This window comes from Moschus berezovskii, chromosome 8 (genome assembly GCF_049115385.1).
Source record: "Moschus berezovskii isolate FMDL1 chromosome 8, NW_MosBer_1.0, whole genome shotgun sequence".
Classification (NCBI taxonomy): Eukaryota; Metazoa; Chordata; class Mammalia; order Artiodactyla; family Moschidae; genus Moschus; species Moschus berezovskii.
Genome location: NC_142467.1, coordinates 49,908,930 through 49,929,957, shown reverse-complemented (window position 1 = coordinate 49,929,957; position 21,028 = coordinate 49,908,930). Strand labels below are relative to the sequence as shown.

At 52.5% G+C, this 21,028-nt stretch overlaps 1 protein-coding gene across 2 annotated transcripts in view; it reads right to left on the bottom strand.

Annotated features, from left to right (window-relative positions):
• Window positions 1–21,028, bottom strand: part of CAMK2A (calcium/calmodulin dependent protein kinase II alpha) — a 60,752-nt gene that overhangs the window by 36,783 nt on the left and 2,941 nt on the right. For both annotated transcript variants that reach the window (XM_088838561.1, XM_088838562.1), the window contains exons 2-3: window positions 8,030–8,124; window positions 554–613 (exon numbers count right to left, since the gene is read on the bottom strand). In XM_088838561.1, coding sequence (XP_088694687.1) covers window positions 554–613; window positions 8,030–8,124 — 155 coding nt within the window. The remainder of the gene's footprint in view (window positions 1–553; window positions 614–8,029; window positions 8,125–21,028) is intronic.

Genomic DNA, 21,028 nt, shown 5'->3' with positions numbered 1-21,028 from the left:
GCAGTGATACAGCCCCTCAGCTGTGCAGGGATGGGGGAAGGGAGGTCAGGCAGCCAGGTGCTATTTCAGAGCCATCCTGCCTGCCCTGGGCTCAGCCACTCCATGCAGCCTGCATTCAGTCCACTCTGGGGCAGGGGCCACCTTGGGGCTGGCCTGGGGAGGCCGGCACTGCAGGTCCATGAAGGTGGGAAGGGCCATGGTACCAGGCTGACTCAGCATGGGGGTGGGCTTGGGGAGTGGGCTACACTGGTCAAAGCTAAGCCTGGCCTATTTTCGTCTCTCAGAGCTTCGGAAGTTTTCCTGAAACAGCTTTTCTGAAGGAGGCTGCCGGCAGCGTGGGCTGGGAGGAAGGGCCCATTCTTCACCTTCCCCCCAAGCAAGCTGCTCACTGAAGAGTATGGAAACCATGCAAGACACCACTTTTCCCACCTCTATTTGCTGCCGTCCCCAAGAAGAGAGCAGCTGCCCCCTTCCCTCAACAAACACCCACCAGGGCGGGCAGGGGAGCCGGGCCAGGCCCTACCCACACCCCTCACCCGTCCCCCACGCTCACCGATGTTGGGGTGCTTCAGCAGGCGGCAGATGCGGGCTTCACGCTCCAGCTTCTGGTGGTCTGAAACACACAGAGGCCCAGATGAGTCCAGGGGAGGGAGGCACCTCCACCCACCCCATCTCTCCTTCCTCACAGCCTCTAATGACCTCTCCCTCCCAGGGCCTGGGCAAGCTCGCCTGGGCAGAGCCTCTGGGTTCTCTGAGAAGGCAGTGGGATGCAGCGGAAGAGAGCGAGACCCAGGCTGCAGTGAGGCAGAAGTCCCTTCCCTGCGCTGCATCTCGGTTTTCAGGGTTCTCAACAAAGGGGCATCTCCTGCCTGTATCAGAGCCAGACTCCAGGCAGCCTGGAACACCCCCACACCCACATCAGGCTCCCACTGCAATCCCCAGCCCCGCCCCTCCCACCGCACGTCCTCCGGTGGAACTGCTGAACCTCAGCTCTCCAGGAGCGCCCTGCCCAGCCCTCTCACTCTGGGACCTTCGCGCACGTGGTTCTCTCAGCTTGGAAAGCTCCTTCTCAGCCTCCCACCCGCTCTTCACTGGCCATCATTCACTCCTATCCATCCTTGGATGTCACTCTCTCTGGCAGCCCACCCTGACTGCCAGCTGCTGGGGGCTCCTCCTCTGCGTTCCCAGGGCCCCTAGACAGCACATGCCACTCTGTCTCAGGGATGTCGCTGTCCTTGAGGGCAAGGACTTGGTCTCCGTTCTACCCCTGGCATCTACCTAAATCCCTGGCCCATGGAAGGTGCTCAAGAAATAAATGAATGGGCTTCCCTGGTGGCTCAGTGGTAAAGAATTCGCCTGCCAATGCATGAGACGCGGGTTCGATCCCTGAAGCAGGAAGATCCCACATGCCTCAGAACAACTAAACCCCTGCGCCACAACTTTTGAGCCTGTGCTCTGGAGCCTGGGAGCCACAACCAATGAAGCCCAAGCGCCCGAGAGCCCATGCTCTGCGACAAGAGAAGCCACTGCAATGAGAAGCCCTCACACCACAATTAGAGAATAGCCCCCACTCTCCGAAGCTAGAGAAAGCCCACGCAGCGATGAAGACCCAGCACAGCCAAAAGTAAATAAATAAATACATTTTTTAAAATACATAAATAAAAAGATGACTAAAGCTAGACCTGTAAAAAAGCAGAAGTAACTAAATGAAAGAACAAATGATTGAATAAACAAATCTTTCAAGGGAGTGGGTATTCTCTGCAGGAGAAGTGTTGTAATAATTTACAGAAGATGCCTCCTGTGAGAGAAGTCAGCACCGAGGACACAGAAAGCCCCAAAGAATCTGCAGAGTAGAACTCGTCCATGGCAGCATGGGGGCTCACCCAGAGACCTCCCACCTGCTTCCCGGGACCTGTCCAAATCCCCTAGATTTCCCTGCCCACTTGGGAGAGAGGCCGTGTTCAGAATCTGCACCCATGATCTCTGACTCTGAGACTGCTGAACACAATCTTACCCGTGACCCCATTCAGTCCTCCCGACAAGCCCAGCTGTGGGCATCACTGTCCCTGTTTTAAGCATTTTTCAATTTCCTTTGTGGTGCTTTTCTCACAATTGGCTATTTAATGCCTTAATTAAAAAAAACCCAACAGTATAATAGGAGCCAGTCACAAATACAGAATATCTACTACACGTCAGGTATTATGCAGAGCACTTTATATACATCTCAAGCCCTCCCAGTAATCCTCTGAGGATAGTGCTACCACTGTGCTGGCCTTACAGAGGAGGAACAGAGGTTCAGAGAGGTTAAGGATCTGATACAAGGTCACACTGCGGTGAGCAGTGGAGCCACGCTTTGCATCCAGGTAGCTTCCCTGGTGGCTCAGAGGTTAAAGTGTCAGCCTCCAATGCGGGAGACCCGGGTTCAATCCCTGGGTCGGGAAGATCCCCTGGAGAAGGAAATGGTAACCCACTCCAGTATTCTTGCCTGGAGAATCCCATGGACGGAGAAGCCTGGTAGGCTACAGTCCACGGGGTCGCAAAGAGTCGGACACGACTAAGCAACTGAACAGAACAGTCAGCTCCACAGGTGAGCTGTAAAGCCTGTCGGGGAGTTCCCTGGTGGCCTAGTGGTTAGGATTCTAGGCTTTCACTGCCACGGCTCAGCTTCATCCCCTGGTAGGGGAATTGACATCCTGCAAGCCACGTGGCACAGCAAATAAATAAATAAATAAAAATAAAACTCAAAACCCAATGCTCTCCTGTTTCTCTACACCCTAACTCATCACACTCATCTCCATCTGCCTCCTATTCCTGAGTGGGAAAATTCAGGCCCACAGCAGGGAACTCACACAGACACTCAGAGGTGGAGCCAGGACTAGTACCCTGCTTTCTGAATGGCCCCTCCAGGGAAGGTGGGCACCAGGGAGGGTGATGAGGAGGAAGAAAATCCTAGCCCTGTCCCTAGGCTGCCAGCTCCCCTGTCCCCTCCCCTCTCCATTAGCGGAATCACCAGCTGTCCTCCAAGGGCTGCAGAAACCAAGATCAATACTGAAATGTGGCTTTTCCATCAGCAAAGCAATTAAGACCAATCCTCTTTCCGTAGAGTGTAAACTCCACTCCCCAGCTGAAGGCAGCTGCAGGCTAGAGGGGGATGGCTGGCCCAGCTGGGGGCATCCTCATTTCTCCTCCCTCTCTGTCTCCTTCCAAATCCTTCAGGGTAGGGAGGTGGAGGGGAAGGAAGGCTGATTCCCAGGCAAAGGAGGGGAATCCCCATCCAGAGGTGGCCAAGAGTCCCCAGTAAGCAGAGGATGACTGAACCCGCCCCAGCTCCAAACCCTGCCGCCCACCCCACCCATCCCCAGCAGAACCAAATGCCAGGCAGCTCAAAGTGGGGCCTATCTCAGGGGGCAAGGGGACTCCTGGCTCAGGCTACACACTCAGGGGACAAAGGACCTAAATCCAGAATTCTGATGTTTTTCTCCATGTAAGGTCAACTGGGAGCAGAGTTACACTAACAGGATTGAAAGAAGAAACCGCTGGTCACACAGCTTTGAACATGTGACTGCTTACCAGACATCACTGCTGGAAATGCTAGGAACTGGTTTTACAGATCTTGTAATCATCTTGTGCCTAGTACAATTACACTGCATTGCAACCTTCAGTGCTAAAAGCATTAATTTGTTGAATATAAACATATACTTTATACAATAATTTTTGTAACTCTGTTTGAAGTGTTTTCATTGTCTAATATGGAGGGAACCTCAAGAAATATAGGGACTGAGTTCCTCTTGACTCTGAGGCCTTGCTCCATTAAGCAGTCTCTTGACAAAATCAAGGTAATCATCAATGTGGTCAAGCCTTGTTACAACTCAGAACTTTGAGGAACCACTCTTAAAGCCTCCCCCCAGCCCCCCAGTCAATAGTTAAGAGGGCAGCCAAGGACTTCTTATTAAAATAAAAATGAGATCCTGCCTTCAAACTTTCCAACAGCTTCCCGAAGTACTTAGAATACAATCCAAACTCCTCAAAAACATTCAGAAAGACCCTGCAGGGTGCTGAGTTCTGCCTCATTTTGGCCTTGAATCTCCCCTGACACTAGCTTCCTTTGTGGCCTCAGGCATGCAAACCCTTTCCCACCTCAGGGCCTTTGCACCTGCTGTGCCCTCTGCCTGAGATACTCTTCTCCTGGGTCTTCTCATGGCTTCCTCCTTCTCCTCAAGCAGGTCCCAGCACTATGTCACCTCCTTAGCTTCCCCAGCTGCCTTTTCCTCCAGCCCCACCACACCGCCATTACCCTGTCTTATTTTCTTTGTTAACACTTGTCACTACTTTAAAATACCCAGCTTACTTGTGTGTTTAATGTTCTTTTCAGGCTCCCTCCCTAGGAAACAGGTGCGATGACCTCAAGACCTTGACCTTTGGTCTCTGCCATGTTCCCAGGACCCAGAGTCATAAGCAGCTTGTCCAAATTCCCATACCCAAGAAGTAGCAGAGCTGGGATTTCAACCTGTGTTCATAATTACTGTACTGTATTGCCTCCCATTTTCATAATTGAGAAATCAATCCATCCAGTTCAGTGAAGTCCCATGATGGTGAGAGATCTGAGAGAAACTAGTCTGCAGCCTCCTGCTTGGGCACCAGGAAGCCTTGCTCCCAATACCCATTGTGATAGATGCTTTGTGAATTTTCTCCCTCCCTCCCCTGGGGCAGACTTCCAGGGTGTTGGGGTTAAGGTCTGCCCAGAGCTAGGCAGGCAGTGGGTCGGTGAAAACTCTGCGGAGAGGTTCCTGGGGCCGGACAGGACCAGCAGGGCATGACAGGGCAGAGCAGAACCTGGGGAAGCCTGAGGGCTCTGCCAGCAGAGTGAGTGGGCTCCAACAGGTATGTGGTCAGTGGGGTTCTGGCTAGAGGCACAGGAGCCAGGGCAGAAAATAGACCTCTAGTCTCAGAACAGGAAATATCTCCTCCCTCCACAGGACTTCAAAAAGCCTCCAGATCCTGGGCAGTTGGAGAAATAATCTGGAGGACCAAGAAGGGGGAAGGGGTGGGGAAGTAGATGAGAAAGACAAGAAAGGTGTGTCCCACTGCCTCCTTGCAAGCTCCCTTGCATAATCCCGAAGCTCAGGGACAGCTGAATGAGCTCACCATGCTTCCCACCTGGTGTCCTGGGACTGGTCATTAGGGAGCTGAGGAAGTAACCCCTTGGTGCTCAGGTGGACAGTGAGGCTTGTGGAGGTTGCTGGACGGGGGCCAGTCACCTCTGGCAGCACTAGCCAGGTCCGTGTGCCCAGCATCCCCTAAAATGCTGATGAATTCTTTCTGTTTGTCTGCCTGGTGAGTCTGTGGCTAGGAAGCTTCCAGAGCCCCTGGCGGGAGTTAGCGCTGAGCATCTACAGGCTGTTGTCACTGCTGACAGGACTTTCTAAAGGCAGGAACTGGGGCCTCACCTATTGAATCCCCCACTCTCAGGGGTGGAACTGGGGCAGCTGTAGCTTTCAAAAGGCTCCCAGGGGGATTTGGCAGGGATTGGGACAGGGAAACATTTTTACCTTTCATTTCATGTCTTTATGGCTTCTTGGAATTGTTTATAGTACGAGCATTTTATATAAAAAGAGTAGTTTAAAAATACACACAAAAATCATCTCCTGGGTTTGGGAGCCGCTCAATAAAAGAGGCTGGCCCCATGGGAAAGGGGAAGCCATAGTTCCTGGGGTGGGGGGTGGAGGACACTCCGGGGGGCATGGCCCCCTGCTGGGAACTGCCAGAGTCAACCAGGAGTGCCAGCAGGAGAAGCTTGGAGTGTGTTGCCGAACATCCAGCATTTAAAACACTCCCTACCACAGGCCCCAGGAGAGACGAACAAAGAAACCCGCTAAAGGAAGCTCTGCCCCTCCCCACGCGCTGGGAGAAAAGCATCGCAGTTGGCAGACTTCTTTGGGAAGGTTCTGAGACCCTCCCCCCAGCCCCTCACACCCACCTAGGCCTGGGCACCTTCCTCCCAGGAGGTCAGAGCTTTCTTAAATCACCAGAGAGGGGGCTTGGTAGTTACTGCACAAACCAGAGTCTACACTCCCCCAAACCCTTAGTTACCTTCCAGAAAAGAGGTGATGCTCCTTCCATCCCCTGACACGTGTTTCTTTCTGTCTCATGCATGTGTGAATGTGGCTCTGACTGTGGTGAACGGGCCGAAGATTCCCCGCATTCAGCAAGGACCCTGGTTCCTAATTCTCCCTCACTATGACGGCGGTGGGGAGGGCAACCCAACCTGTCACCCCAAGCCATGGCTTAGCCCTGCCCCTGATGTATCTCAGAGATTGGGACATCTTCCTTGACCAACTGTGATATAAAGCACAGAGAGGCCACCAGACAGCCACAGCAATGGCCAGGCAAGCCCCGGCATCTGGGTGTGAGGCAGTGCTCCTGCTGGCCTTCTTGCCTGCCCTGGCTTCCCGCCCCAGGCTCTGGCCCTGGACCTTCCGCAGGGCTCACCCTTCCACACGAGCATTCACACGGGCTGTGTGCCACGGCAGGCCCCGGTCTTCAGAGGACCGCCGCCACCCCAGCCTCTTTTCCCTGCAGGATGCTGATCTGTCTACGGGGGAGTTTGGTAACTAGAAAGTGCCAGGCTCCCAGCAATGCTGAGCCAGAGACATGAAAGGAAGCAGCACACGGTGCAACACAAAACCTGCTGGGAGGCCCGTGGGGGCCATTGTGAACATCCTATACCGGCCTCTGTGAAACCCATACCTGCTGGGCCCTGGCCCAGACAGCTGCCTCTATGCCAGACAAACACCTGGACACTCTGCCAACCCCCTTTCACACTGCACAAGCCATGGTTGCACAGCCCCCTCCTGTGCCTGCCTCACCCACCAGAATGCCCCCCACATCTTGGGGGTCCCTAAGGCAGCTCAGACCCACTGTTCAGAGTGGAGATCTTTGAAGACAGTCTTTCCCAACTGTGGTCACCACCATCACCACCCTAACCACATGCTAAGCACAAGAACATAGCTTCAGAGCAGGCACTCCAAAGTTTAAAGTCCATACAAATTACCGGTGTCTTGTCAAAATGCAGTCTGATCCCTTACATCTGGAATTATGAATTTGCATTCCTAACAATCTCCTAATGATGCTGATGCTGTGGGTTTAGAACCACGTCCAAATTAGAATTACCAGGGGATCATTTCCAAAAACCCAAGTCACAGCCCAGACTAATTAAATTACAACCTTGGGGTGTGGGATCCAGGCATAAGGACTGTCTGAAGCTCTCCAGGGGATTCCAGGCTGGGAAGCCACTGTCCAAGGGAGTATTTAGGAACCAGAGGGTGGACTGGTGCGGTCGAGGCATAACGCACCCGGTGTTCATAGGATGCTCACTGAGCACCCAGATATGTCAGGTGCTGTCCCAGGTGCTGGGCACATACAGGGAATGACACCCATCCCCACCTTCTTGGTGCTTATGGTCATAAAAGAAGATGAATATTAAACAAGGTACCAAACCAGTAAATGGGATAACTCCACACTGGGAGAAAGCCATAAAGACAGTAAACAGTAACAAGAGCCATAAAATGGGGAGGTCACCCTCAGTCTGGGGGTCAGGGAAGTCTCTCAAAGGTTGTGACATTGACCTGAGACCTGAAGGCTGACAGAGAGCCAGCCTCCTAAGGAGCCAGATAAGAGCATCTAGGCAGAGAGAAAGGTAGGTGCAGAGGTCTGGCAGTGAGAATGGAGGTGAGTGGCAGAAAAGCAGGGAAAAGAAGGCCTACCTGGCAGCTTAGTCTTTACCTGGGTGGGTGGATGAGGGGCAGAGAGCCTGGCCTGTGAGAGGCTATGGCATCCAGTCTAGACCCCCTAAGGAAGAAATATGGAGGAGTCTAGTCTCATAGTGCCCACAGGAAGAAGAGCCCCCACCTCTGACAGCAGCATCACCCAGAAGGAGAGACCCAGGTCCTGGTTCTAACCCAAGGGATAGAGGGAGGGCTGAAGGGAGGAGAGCACTGGAGGGCGGGCCAGGAGTGGATCTGGCACCTACCTCTGGCCGAGAGCTTCTTTGTGTTGATAATCTTGGCAGCATATTCCTGGCCGGCCAGCACCTTCACACACCTGCGCACCACTGAGAAGGCTCCCCTAGGACAGAGGAGGCAAAGGGGGTGAGCGAGGGCCCAGGGCTGCGCTCCCAGGAGACGCCACAGTTCACGCAGCTGCTCTGTGCCGGAGGGAGCCTTCCCGCAGGGCTGCTCGAGCTCGGAGGGGCCACTAGTGGCACGCCTCAGGGACAGAGCAGGCCTGGAGACCCATGGGAACCACTGCTGGTAAATCGTTAGGAACTTGGCCTCGTGAGAGATGAGCTTTGTCCAGTCATATTAAGTCGACATGCAATGTTAGAATCACAGAATCTAGGTCCCTGGAAAGTGAACCCACACCAGTGTTCTTGCCTGGAGAATCCCAGAGACGGAGGAGCCTGGTGGGCTGCCGTCTATGGGGTTGCACAGAGTCAGACACGACTGAAGTGACTTAGCAACAGCAGCAGCAGGTCCCTGGAAGTTTTCAGATTTTTATTCTTTGTGTAGTTAACACATTGACATGGTTCAAAGTTCAAAAGATACAAAAGTGTGGATAGTTAAGTGACTCCTTCCCATCCCTATACCCCAGACTCCAAGGTCCCCTGCCCAGAGATGGCCAGTGTTACCAGAGCATCTTTCCATAGATACCTTCCCCTCCCCCATGCAAATACTGGACCCTGCATGCTGCTCTGTACCCTCTTCTTCTTCAGAAATTCTTTTAGAGATCCTCCTTCTATATTATCACATAAAGAGTTCTCATTTAATCATGTGGCTGTCCTATAATTTACCTAGCCAGTCCCCTATCGACCGGCAATTAAGTTAGTCCCAGTCTATAGCTCCAGTCTGCAGCTATGACAAATAGTTTTGTGATGTCTAACCTCATATATGTGCCTTAGAATTACATTTCCCATGACTTCCCGGTGGCTCAGATGGTAAATCGTCTGCCTACAATGCAGGAGACCCAGGTTTGATCCCTGGGTTGGGAAGATCCTCTGGAGAAGGAAATGGCAACCCACTCCAGTACTCCTGCCTGGAGAATCTCTTGGATGGAGGAGCGTGGTGGGCTACAGTCCATGGGGTTGCAAAGAGTTGGACACAACTAAGCAACTTCACTTTCACTTTTCATGTATACAAGTGTCTGCAAATAAACTTCTAGAACAGGTATTATTTGGTCAAGGGTAGGTGTTGTTTTCCCCTGGAGAAGGAAATGGCAAGACACTCCAGTATTCTTGCCTGGGAAATCCCATGGACAGGAGCCTGGCAGGCTACAGTCCATAGTGTTAAAAAAGAGTCAGATATGACTTAGTGACAAAACAATACAAAGGTGTTGTTGGGTACTTCTGAAAGATAACTAGAAACGATCCATTTTAGAAACGTACAAACTTTCACGCTAGTATGTGAGGGGACCATTTCCCTCTGCCTTTGTCAATACAACGTGTGATCAAACTTTTATATCTTTACTAGTAACACGTGGAGCATAGTGACTCAAAGTAGATTTAATTTGGAATTCTTATATCAAGAGTGAAGCTGAACATTTTTTTCATGTGTTTTTAGAGGCTCCTGGGTTTTTATCTTCAAAATATTTGTGGTTGGAAGAACTTGAAGCAAGGGCTGTGGGTTTCATGGCTCATAGGAGGCATTGTTGCCACGTAGAATTTGGCCCATTTTCCACATTATTTGATTTTTCAAGAAAAACTAGAATTCTTAATATTTTAGTGACATTTCCCAGATTTTAAATACTGGTTGCTGCTGCTGCTAAGTCACTTCAGTCATGTCCGACTCTGTGCGACCTCATAGACCGCAGCCCACCAGTCTCCCCTGTCCCTGGGATTCTCCAGGCAAGAATACTTGAGTGGGTTGCCATTTCCTTCTCCAACGCATGAAAGTGAAAAGTGAAAGTGAAGTCGCTCAGTCGTGTCTGACTCCTAGCAACACTGTGGACTGCAGCCCACCAGGCTCCTCCGTCCATGGGATTTTCCAGGCAAGAGTACTGGAGTGGGTTGCCATTGCCTTCTCCATTAAATACCGGTATCTTATTCAAAAAGATTTAGCTCCCTGTGTCACACAGGAAATTTCCAAATCTAGTGCTCTGTGACAACCTAGAGGGGTGGAATGGAGTGGGAAGTTCAAGATGGAGGGGACATATGTATACCTGTGGCCTGATTCATGTTGATAGATGGCAGAAGCCAACACAATACTGTAAAGCAACTATCCTCCAATTAAAAATAAATAAATCAAAACAAATTTAAATGTAATATTTTGCCAAACAAAACTAGTTTGAGGGCTAGATCTGGCATCTAGGTGCCATGTTATACCTTCTACTACAAACATCATCTGGCACAATCCCTTCACATCACAAAGGAGGCCCCTAAGGGGCCAGACACTGCCCATGGTCTATTACTGCCCTAATCACAGGCTAATGGCAAGAAACGAGTCTCCTGTGCAGCCTTCTCCAGTTTTAATGTGTATATGAATTACCCAGGCATCTTGTTAAAAGGCAGATTCTGATTCCTTAAGTCTGAGGCAGATCCCAAGACTCCGAGATTCCCCACAGCTCAGGGCAGATTGCTCAAGGTCACACAGGCGGTGCTGTGTTTTGAACTCAGATATTTGCAGCCCCAGATGTTTGGCTTTTCCACCCAGTGAGCCTACTGCTTGCAGGTCTGCACACCCAGGTTCCTGACATGGCCATGCCCCACCATATCTTCCAAACTTTGATCCCCTCTCCCAAGCACATAGGCAGGTCCCAGCTACACAGATGCAGCTGATGGGAGCAGGGGCGGACACTGGCAGGCACTGAGGAAGCCTGCAGGCTGGCAGAGATGCCCGTTCTCACAGGCCCCAGGGTGTTCTGTCACTGGCTTCATGTCTGAGCAGCATGAAGGGAATGGGTGGGAAACTGTGGAGAAGGATGAGGAAGGAAGATCTGGGAGGTGGGCTAGAGGCCAAGAAATATAACCTCATACGAAAGCTGGCGAAGGCCAGAACCCATGGGCACAGCTATGGACCGCCGTCCGGCTGGGTGGCTCTGCCTGTCCTCCACGTGGAGGGAGCAGCCCAGCGGGTCTCCCTTCCTGAGAAGCACCCTCCCATGACACAGCACACCACACCTCCCCGCCTAGCCCAGGACCACGGCTGCTCGTCCATCCACTAGACAGAGTTTCTAAGGACCAACAGGGCCTCCATCGACATTACTATAGGAGCTGGAGGTAGATTTAAGTGAGAGAGACTGAACTTGGACAGGGAGAGGGCTTCAGTCTGGGATGTTAAAAACAGGAACAGGTACTCGAGGAAGGTGCCCACCCTACTCAGACTGGGATGCTCAGGTTCCTGCCCAGCGGGAGGCCATGTTTCTCAGAAGCCCCAGAGGAGAGAGCATGTTTCAAATGGCCCCTTCTGGGGAAGATTCTGAGGATTCCGGGGAGAGGAGGGGCAGGAAAGGAGGGTTTGTCTCATTCACCGGCACCCAGTACATGCATGGGGCTCTGTGCAGAGGCTTAACAGGCTCCACGAACCTAGGCTCTATCCCAGGAACTGGGGACCCGAGAGCCACGTCTATAAGATAAGAGAAGTCATGCTTGCTGAACTCCCTCTTCACAGCACGGTGTCAAGCTTTTGTGTAAATCCCAGGTTCTAACCCAGGTGGCTCTGTGGCAAAGAATCCACCTGCCAAAGCAGGAGATGCCAAAGACGTAGGTTTGATCCCTGGGTTGAGAAGATCCCCTGGAAGAGGAAATGGCAACCCACTCCAGTATTCTTGCCCGATGAATCCCATTGACAGAAAAGCCTGACAGGCTGCACTCCATTGGGTTTCAAAGAGCCAGCCACAACTGAGCACACAGGCATGCAGAGCGAGGGGTTTATCCAAACCGATTCAGAGAACACCAGACTCGCGCATACCCAGAAGGTATACTCCCTTCCGAAGCACCTTCAGCACTAAGCTCCTTGGCCCTCACAACAACCCTGCAAATTTGCAATTACGATCCCGCATTTTTCAGAACATGAACCTGAAGCCTCACAGGAGCAGGCATATTCCTCCCGAGGCTGTGGCAAGAATCCAGGTTGCCTGTCCTTGCTCTCCTGACTCCACCAAAGGCAAGACAGTGTGACCCTCAAAAGCAGGGGCTCTGGGCTCACAAAGCCCTGTGCTCTGATCGTGACTGACGCCCAGTTGTTTGATATTGAACTTGGCACTTCAACTCTGTTTCCTCCTATAAAATGGGGGCAATAATAATACCTCTGTCCTGGGTCTTCTGGGGGAGATTAAGTGAGGCAACACACGCAAAATACTGGGCACAGTGCCAGGGCACACTGATCACTTAATGGGGCAAGGAAATGGTCTGGGCCAGGGAGCGCGTTTTCTACCTATGAGGCCTCAGGTCTTCATCCACGAGTGGAAAGCCTCCTCCCTGCCAGTTCTGGTGCTGGGGATCAGGGATGGGGGAGCAGAGGAGACTCTGTAGCAAAAATGAGAGTGTGGGCAGCAAGCTCAGAGCCCTGACTTCCTCTCTTTTTAATCTTTTGTTTAAAAAAAGGCATGTTTCTGCATTCTCGTCCTATGGGAGCAAGTGGCCACAGCCCAGCAGCTTTGGCAAAAGGAAGAGCCAGCCCACTCCTCCCACAGCCCTGAATTGAGCAGGTGGCCAGTGGGTGGGTGGGCAGAAGCCTGGAAACAGGACAGGGCCGCAAAGGGGAGGAGGCCAGGATGGGGAGGGCAGAGTGGGAGAGAGTGACCAGAGGTCCAGGGAGGAAGGGATGAAGCCTGCACGGGAGGGCCCTGGCAGGTGGGGGATGTCCTCGGGTGGATCCTGGGTACAAAAGGTTCAGGGGCACATGTCTGCCCACACGTGTGTGTCAGCAGCTTGTCAATGCCCTCAGGTATGTGGTGACACATGCTGTCACCCTGGGTATGTACACATGTTAGGAGAGGGTCACAGAATGTGGGCCGGGAGGAGTGTGTGTGAGATAGTCAGGCACTGGAGGGAAAAAAGCTCAGATCTCAGCCCTGCTGGGAGGTCTTGGGGAGGGGTCTGCCCCAGTGTGGGCCTCATGGGTTTCGTGGGGATTGGTATGGGCATGTGGGCATGAGGCTAAGAAGTATAGAGACCTTTCCACCTTCAATATTCTTTATTTTTTTGGTTGTACAGCACAGCTCACAGGACCTTAGTTCCCCAACCAGGGATTGAACACAGGCCACAGCAATGAAAGCACCCAGTCCTAACCACTAGACTACCAGGGGATTCCCTCCACCTTCAATATTCTATACTAGAGCTGTCCAACAGAACTTTCTATGATGATGGAAATATTGTCCATCGTGACAGGCGCTAGCCTCCTATGGCTATAGAGCACTTGAAATGTGGTTAGTTGGACTGAAGAAATGAATTTTTAATTTTATTTCACTTCAATAATTATAAGTGGCTAGTGACCACCAGGTTGGATCGTGAAGTTCTATGTGGATAAGAACTGGCTGTCCTGAACCAGACCAACCAGAGTGCAAATTGTGGTCCAGCCGCTTACTAGCAATTTATTTAACCTCGGTAAGACTATTTTCCTCCCCTGTAAAATGTAGGTAAAGACTAGTACCCACCCTGAGCAGTTGTTTCAAGGATTCAATATGAGACTAAGGTATGCAGTGGGTTTAGCCCAATCCTTGGAGTGTAGTAAATGCTCAGGAAACAACGCCTTTTATAGGCATCATTATCTCCGAAGTGATGAGAACAGCTGGCATCATCAGAAGCAAAATGGACCTTGTTTGCCAAGCTCAGGAAAGAAGCAAGCCAGGGAAGTAGGTGTGTGGGGACCATCGTGAGGGGATGGGGTGCTTCCCCAGGCCCCAGCAACCTGCCCTTGGGTGTAAGCAGGCAGGGAGGCAGCACCTGGTTCAACAGACAGACGGGAAGGGCGAGGGCAAGCTGATAGTGGGTCCATCGTGGCTGAAAATGTGGGAACGTGCTAATGGGCCGTGAAAAGAAAGATTTACACTGGGAAATTGCTTTTCTGGCTGCCTGGCAGGCATGGTGTCCTGGGAGTTGCTGGCTGCTTGCCCACAGGAGGCTCATCACCCTCTCTGGCCCAAAATACCCCAAAATGCTGACTCGCAGTAATTCCAAACACCTGGGGTCCTCACTCAGCTTGGCTATCAGCTTGCTTATCCTTCCACTTGAAAGATGGCCACGCTGAGCTGCAGCCCCACTTCCTCCTGGGCCATCTGGGAGAAGTATGTGCTACACAGGGATGGGAAAGGTCCCTGAGACCCACGGTCAGTTACCGCCAAATTGCCCTCAAGGCAACTTCCCCACCTTCACTCCAGAGCCCAGGGCGTGCCTATGGGTATCAGCAGATGTGGATGGACGCTGCTTACAAGGGCACAGTCCTGCACTCCTCCGGGGTCTGACTATCAGGAGTCTCGTCGGTCTCTAGGGTCTTCCTTTCACTGGCTGCTTCCTCAAACACACCCAGGACTCCCTCATTCTGGAAAAATAAACAACCATCTTTCCTCCAAACTTGAAAGCTGAAAAACCAGGAGCCTGTCTCTCGACCCACAAGACTTGGCCACTTCCTTCCTCCTCCTTTCTCTGCTGCCAAACTTCCAGAGCAAGTGTCCGACATTCGCCGCCTCCTCTTCCCACTTCCCACGCTTCATGAGCCCACCACAATCTGGTTCCCACCCCCAGCTCCCTGGAAGAAAAGTTGTGCCAGGCCCGCCCACCCAGTGCCCCCCCCCCACAACCCCCAATGGGCCTGATCTGCCTAGCCTGCCCCACGACAGGTGACATTTGGCCCCAGTGGCTACCCAGTTTGAGGCCCGTCTTCCCTCTCATTTCTGGGTCACCACACTCTCCTTGGCAACCCCCCCCAACTTACTTTCACTTCTTCAACCCTCCCATCCCCCTCTGAACATCTCTATTCCTTGTTCTCTCTCCACCCATCCTTACCTCTTCCCCTGCCATCCCTTCTACCCAGGACCATTAAGCTGAGGCCTCTGGGGAGGCTCTGGGCATTCATGAACATCCCTAAAATTTTAACTAAATTATTCTGTGTCTGTGCATTGTTCTGTGCAGTGGATGCATAGTTTTAATTAGCTTCACAAGGGATCCTCTGACCACCACCATCACCCCTGCCCACCCCAACCCCGCAAAATGATGAAAGCCACTGACCATCAACCAAGATTGAAATCTGCTTCTACACAGCCATTCCTCTCTTCAGAATTCTAGTCCCAAATTTCTAGCTACTCACTAGAAATACTGTGTGATCAGCACCTCTTAATCAAAGTCCAGTTTTCTCTCTCCAAATCTCACCACTCCAGGTTAATATGCCTAAGCATTCTACCTCTCTGAAATGAGCTGGGGTAATTTCAGAAAATTTCTGCTCAAAGGTAGACAGACCTGTTACCTGTGAGAGGATTAACTTGTAATACTTCTTGGTGGTCAGTAACTCACAGTCCAGGTTAGCTGGTCTGATCACTTGGCACAGAGCAAGGCCTGGGGGCATGGAACCCAGAGCAGATGGGGTTTGAAAGTCTGGGGGAAGGCACAGAGCTGGGGTTGGTCACTGGAGCAGCCCCAGCTGAGGGGCCAGAGTGTGGGCCACAAGTGGCTGCAGCAGACACTGCAGTAATATCTTGCCATTGAGGTCTACTGTCTCCCCATTCTACAGGTAAAGAAACTGAGGCCAAGACCTTGAACCCAGGAGTCCTGAATCATCATCCTTTGCTCTTTCCAATACCCTAAACTCTCAGACTCCCTTAACTTGGGGTCCACAGATGGGTATTAGGGTGGGGGATTTGTGGGAAATTATATGCAACATCCTGTGAGTCAGAATGAGTATGTGGTTTGAGGGGCAACTGTGGCTCAAGTGAGATTCTCTGAGGGTGTCTAGATTCCTCAAACAGTTAAAAAGCTGGGATCAGATTTATTCAGAAATGAAAGGAACATCCTGTTTGCATAATGTGTGTGTGTTTGTGTTAAGTCACTTCAGTCATGTCTGACTCTTTGCGACCCTATGGACTGCAAAGGCTCCTCTGTCCATGGGATTCTCCAGGCAAGAATCCTGGAGTGGGTTGCTATGCCCTCCTCCAGGGGATCTTCCCAACCCAGGGGTCGAACCCATTTCTCTTATGTCTCCTGCATTGGCGGGTGGGTTCTTTACCGCTAGAGCCACCTGGGAAGCCCCTGTTTCCATAACACCCACCTCTATATACTTTAAGCAAATCCCTTCACTTTGTGGGGGCTTCAGTTTATCCATCTGTGAAATCAACTGTTGATCATTTGTAAGCCTTCTCTTTTTTTTCTTTTGAAGCAATAGTATCCTTTCTCAATAACAAACAAACACAGCTATGCAGGGCCCCAGATGGCAAACAGAGCAGAGGTGGCAGGGGCTGGGGGCTCAGGATCCCCTTTGCTTGGTCTTCTCTCTCTTCTCCCCAGCTTAGCATAGCAGCTCTTCCCCAAACGCCACAAACTAGCATTTGAGAGCCAGAAAATCCTAGGACCTTTTCCTGAAACCACATATCCCTCCTCTTCTCCACCCCAGCTGCTGCCGCCCACTTCCAGACTCCAAAAGATGCTGCAAGCACACCGTGTCTTCAAGCCGTCCCTCACTCCCAGGCCTGCCCCACGCCAACCCAGCAGAAGTCTTGCTGGGGACACAGAAGGCCTGGGAACCAGAAGAGTCTGTTTGCTGCAGAGAACATTGAACCAACAGAAGTTCCAACATGTTCCTTGTTTGGGCTGTGCCTAGGTTTTCTTGAACGGGTTACAAAAAGGAAAATTAAAAAATATATATCCACAGAGCTTGGTGACAGGATCATAGCAGGCAAAATAGCGGAAAATGGTGAGGGGCTGCTTTCTTCCAGCTTCAGGGAGCCTCCTGGCCTGGCTCCAATCACATGTATACCCCAAAGACTTTCAGAGAGAAAGGCTCCAAGGGGTGAAAAGCCAAGAATTGAAATGGAAAGAGGCTGAAGGGCCCAGATCTCATGTGTCACTAACTTGTGTGACCTCAGCCAAGCCCCTGACCCTCTATGGACCTTATTTCCCCATCCCTAAGACAAGGGAACACTCTTCATTCCAATATTTGTATGCAATTGAGGCTATTCTGACCCCTAAACCATCTCCCACTTTGTACTTGTAGCAGAGCATCTTACCAGACAAGGACAGGGATGCAGGCAAGGAGGGAAACAAGACACAGCAGTGAGAAGAGGGCTCCCACATGCTCAATATTTCCCAAGGAACATGTTCATCTGGGGTTAGAGGGTCAGTTCTGACAATGAGAAATGTCTTTAGGTTAAGCTGAAATCTACCTCCCTGTTACTCTAGACATGTGGCCCTGCTCTGCCCTCCAGAGCCATACAGAGCAGTCTTTTCTCATCTCTGGGGCCCAAGATGTCCCTGTAGGGATAAGGGGAGAGACCATACCCCTGAGGGGTCTCTTTTCCCTGCTAAAGTCCCCAGCTTCTTGGCCCTCTCTCACCTGATTTGGCTTCCAGACCTTGGCCACCCGGCCCACCTCCCACCCCTTCTAGACATGCTACAGGTTTTTTAATATTCCTTATAGCCCCTAGGTATCCAAAAATCGAAGGCAAGGACTTCCTTGGTGGTCCAGTGGCTAAGACTCCATGCTTCCACTTCAGGGAGCACAGGTTCAATCCCTGCTCAGAAAACTAAAATCCTGCATGCCCCATGGTGCCGCCAAAAAAAAAAAAGTTGAAAGCAACAGAGCGTGCCTAAGAAGAGTAAGACCACCAATCCCCCTGGAGCTGACATGCGCCATCAAAATACACACCTCAGAGACTTTGCCTGTGCTGTTTCCACTCTGAGAAACACTCTTCCACCCTCTTCCCTCTGACCAGCTCTTACTCAGCTTTCACTCCCCAATGTCACTGCCTCGGGGGAGTCTTCCCTGATTTCTCCATCACCCCAACCAGTTGAGGTCTCTTTGTAGCTTATAACCCCATGTTTGTGCTCATAGCCTTTATCCAGTTGCATTTAAATAACAATATCTGAAGTGACTTAGTTAAAACCAGATTTCCACTAGACTGTGAGCCCCAAATGGGCAGAGATGACATAAGTCTGGCACATGGTACCTGCTGGGCTCAGCCCAGGGCCAGGAACAGAGTCTGTGCTCAGGAAATACTTGTTGAGTGGATGCAAGGGTCACAGACTTGTTCCTCCTTTTATGTGACGCTGAGACATCAAGGCCGTCAGTGTTTTCTAGCAGAGAAGGTCCCACCAGCCTCACAGTCCCACCTGACATCTTGGTGGGCAGCCAAGTCCTACAGGGACCTCGATCTAGTGCCGGGCTGGGCCTCAGCAGCCTGTGCCATGCCGGGTGGTGGGGCAGAGGTTGCGCCAGGTTGGCTTGGGCTGGGAAGCTTCCTACCGCACCGCAGAGAGGCTCGGAAGAGACCGTGACACATCAGCGTGTATGCAGGAGGGGTGGACTGTGGCCAAGGGGCCAGCACATGAAAGAGGGAAGGAGAGAGAAAAACAGGGCCCAGAGAGATGTGGGGAGTAAGACAGGGAAGGGCAGAGAGAGAAAGAAGGCAGGAGCAAGAGGGCGAGAGCAAGGGAGAGTGAGACAGAGATGGCGGCGGCAGGGGGCAACCCAGAAGCCCACCCGGCGTCATCTTGCTCTCCCTGCCCTGGGAGGCACGGCTCTCGCTTGATGCCGTTGGAGCCAGTGTGTCTGCACACACACATCCATATGCACCCGAGTGTGTGTGTGTGTGTGTGTGTGCTCGCGTGCACTAGCAACAGGATGCAGGCACTGCGTTGCAAGGCTGTGCCCTCACCCTCTGGTAGGGCCGGGGCCTCAGACTGCAGGGATGCTGGCAGCAGTCGCCGCGTGCCTGTGCGGGGAGGCGGGCAGGCGGGAGCAGGGCTCAGCAGTGTCAGTGTGTCTCAGCCTGTGTGGGGGCGGCCGCGTGGGGGCGGAGGGCTGCGGCAAGCACCAGAACATGTGCGTGCCTTCCGCTCTGGTGGCCTGGAAGAAGAGTGGGGGAAGGCTGTCCCCTTCCCTTGTCCCACTTGCCCACCAACTTCCCATCCTTAGCTGCCGGCCCCTGAACATCACCTGGCCCCCTACCCTGGCTACCGTTGCCACAGGCTCTTCCTGAGGCCTTGGGCAAACTGTGTCTCTCTGGGCATTGGCTCCACCATTGATGCTGTGAGGAGACAATGTCTATGGTCCTCCCAGCTCTGGTGTTTGGGAAACCTGAAATTTCCCACAGGTGCCTTTCACAGACAGAGGCTAAAGAGGGTAGCAACTCTAACGGTGCCTTCCAGCCTCTGCAGAAGTGCTCTGATCCCCAATTCACAGATGGTAAAGCTGAGGTACACCAAGGACAAGGAAACTGGCGCAGTCAATTAGAGGCAGAATCATGATGGGAAAATAAGTGACAGGTCAGAGTTCCCTCACCTTCAAGGGCACACCCTTCTTCCCTGGAAGTGTTCCCCAGGCAGGGCACCACAAGGGGTTCCCCTTATTAGTCTTCTCTCCGTATGCGCAGTGCTGGGGACCTACGTGCAAGCCTGAGTACTGCCAGTCCCTGAGCCAAGTCATTTCACCTTCTCAAGCCTCAGCCTGCTCATCTGTAAGATGGGCGAGTAAGTCCTCTCCCTCTCTCAGAGATGAGCTAGTGGGTGGAGAAGTGCCACACTGGCCCCAAAGCACTGTGAGGGTGACAGGTTGTCAGAAGCAAAATAAAAGCACTGTCCTGTCTTTGCCGGGGGTAGTGCCTCATTGCACAGGTATTTTCTCTTCTCCAGTATTAGACCGAGGATCCTAAAAGCCCTTCCAGGAAGAGAGTGGGATTGAGAAATGCATCCTGCAGGTGTCAGAGCTTGTGTCCAAGAGTGAAGGAACCTAAGCATCCAGGACCCTGGGCTTCCCCGCTCCACCCCATCCCGAAACAGGGAGATGCCTCTCGTCTCCAGTGTACCGCACTGATCAGCCCAGCCTGAGCCTTGTTCATGATGCAAAACCATGGGGGCTCCAGAGCCAGCTCTCCCCTCTCCCTCGGGCAATTTTGCTGGCCCCTGCAGCCCTTCCCCCAGCTCCAACACCACCCTTGAGTCAATTTCAGATCCCTGTTTCTAGAGAGAAAAGACTGGGTTGTGTTCTCTCCAGCCTCCCTCCCTTCTCCCTCCCTCTCTCAAGTAAAATCTCCTTCCCAGGCTCTCTCTGTACAGCCCAGTGATTACACAGGCTGCAGGGTAATTCTGACTCCCTAACTAACCTCTCTTGGGACTAGGATTCAAAGCCCAGAGAATGTCAAGGGCTAGAGGAGGCATCCTCCTTCTCTATCTCCTGGAATTCACCCCTTCCTCCCCCTGCTGCGCCACCCACCCCAGGTCCTGATCTTCCAGAAGGTTGGGTCTGCATGGAACTCTGGCCCTAGCACCCAGGCCCACTCTGACCCTGGAGCTGGGGGTGCTGCAACCTGCCTTCTGCCTCCAAACAAGCCTCTGTGCTCCTAAGGTCTGGGCTTCTGTTTCCCTCTCCCTTGGGAGGAAGGAGGACTGGAGGGGTCAAGGGAGGAGGAAGTGAGCTAGTCTCTGGGTCCCCAGAGACAGTCCCACCCCAACCCTCTAGGGAAACTGGAATCAAGTTCCTGGCTTATGTGAATCGTATGCTGCAGCGGGAACTCCATCCAGTAGCATCAAGAGGCCCCAGAGCACTAATTCTGATCCCGACCCCTCAACCCCCTCAGCTGGCTGCCCCCTAGGAGGGGCAGGAGCCCCTCCTCTGACATCCTCAGCCAGCCCTACCCTGGGGTCCTCGAAGGCCTGCAGTCAGGAGCCAGGCCTCACTGGGCAGGGCGCCAGGAATCCCTCAAGAGGCTTGTGTCCTCCTCCTGTCCTTCTCTGCAGCTGGGAGGCCAGGGCCCTGCAAAAGGAGGTCAAAGACCCCCATGGCCCCTTGGAGGGCCACCCTAGCTGCCTCTGGCAGTCATCATGCTGCTGATC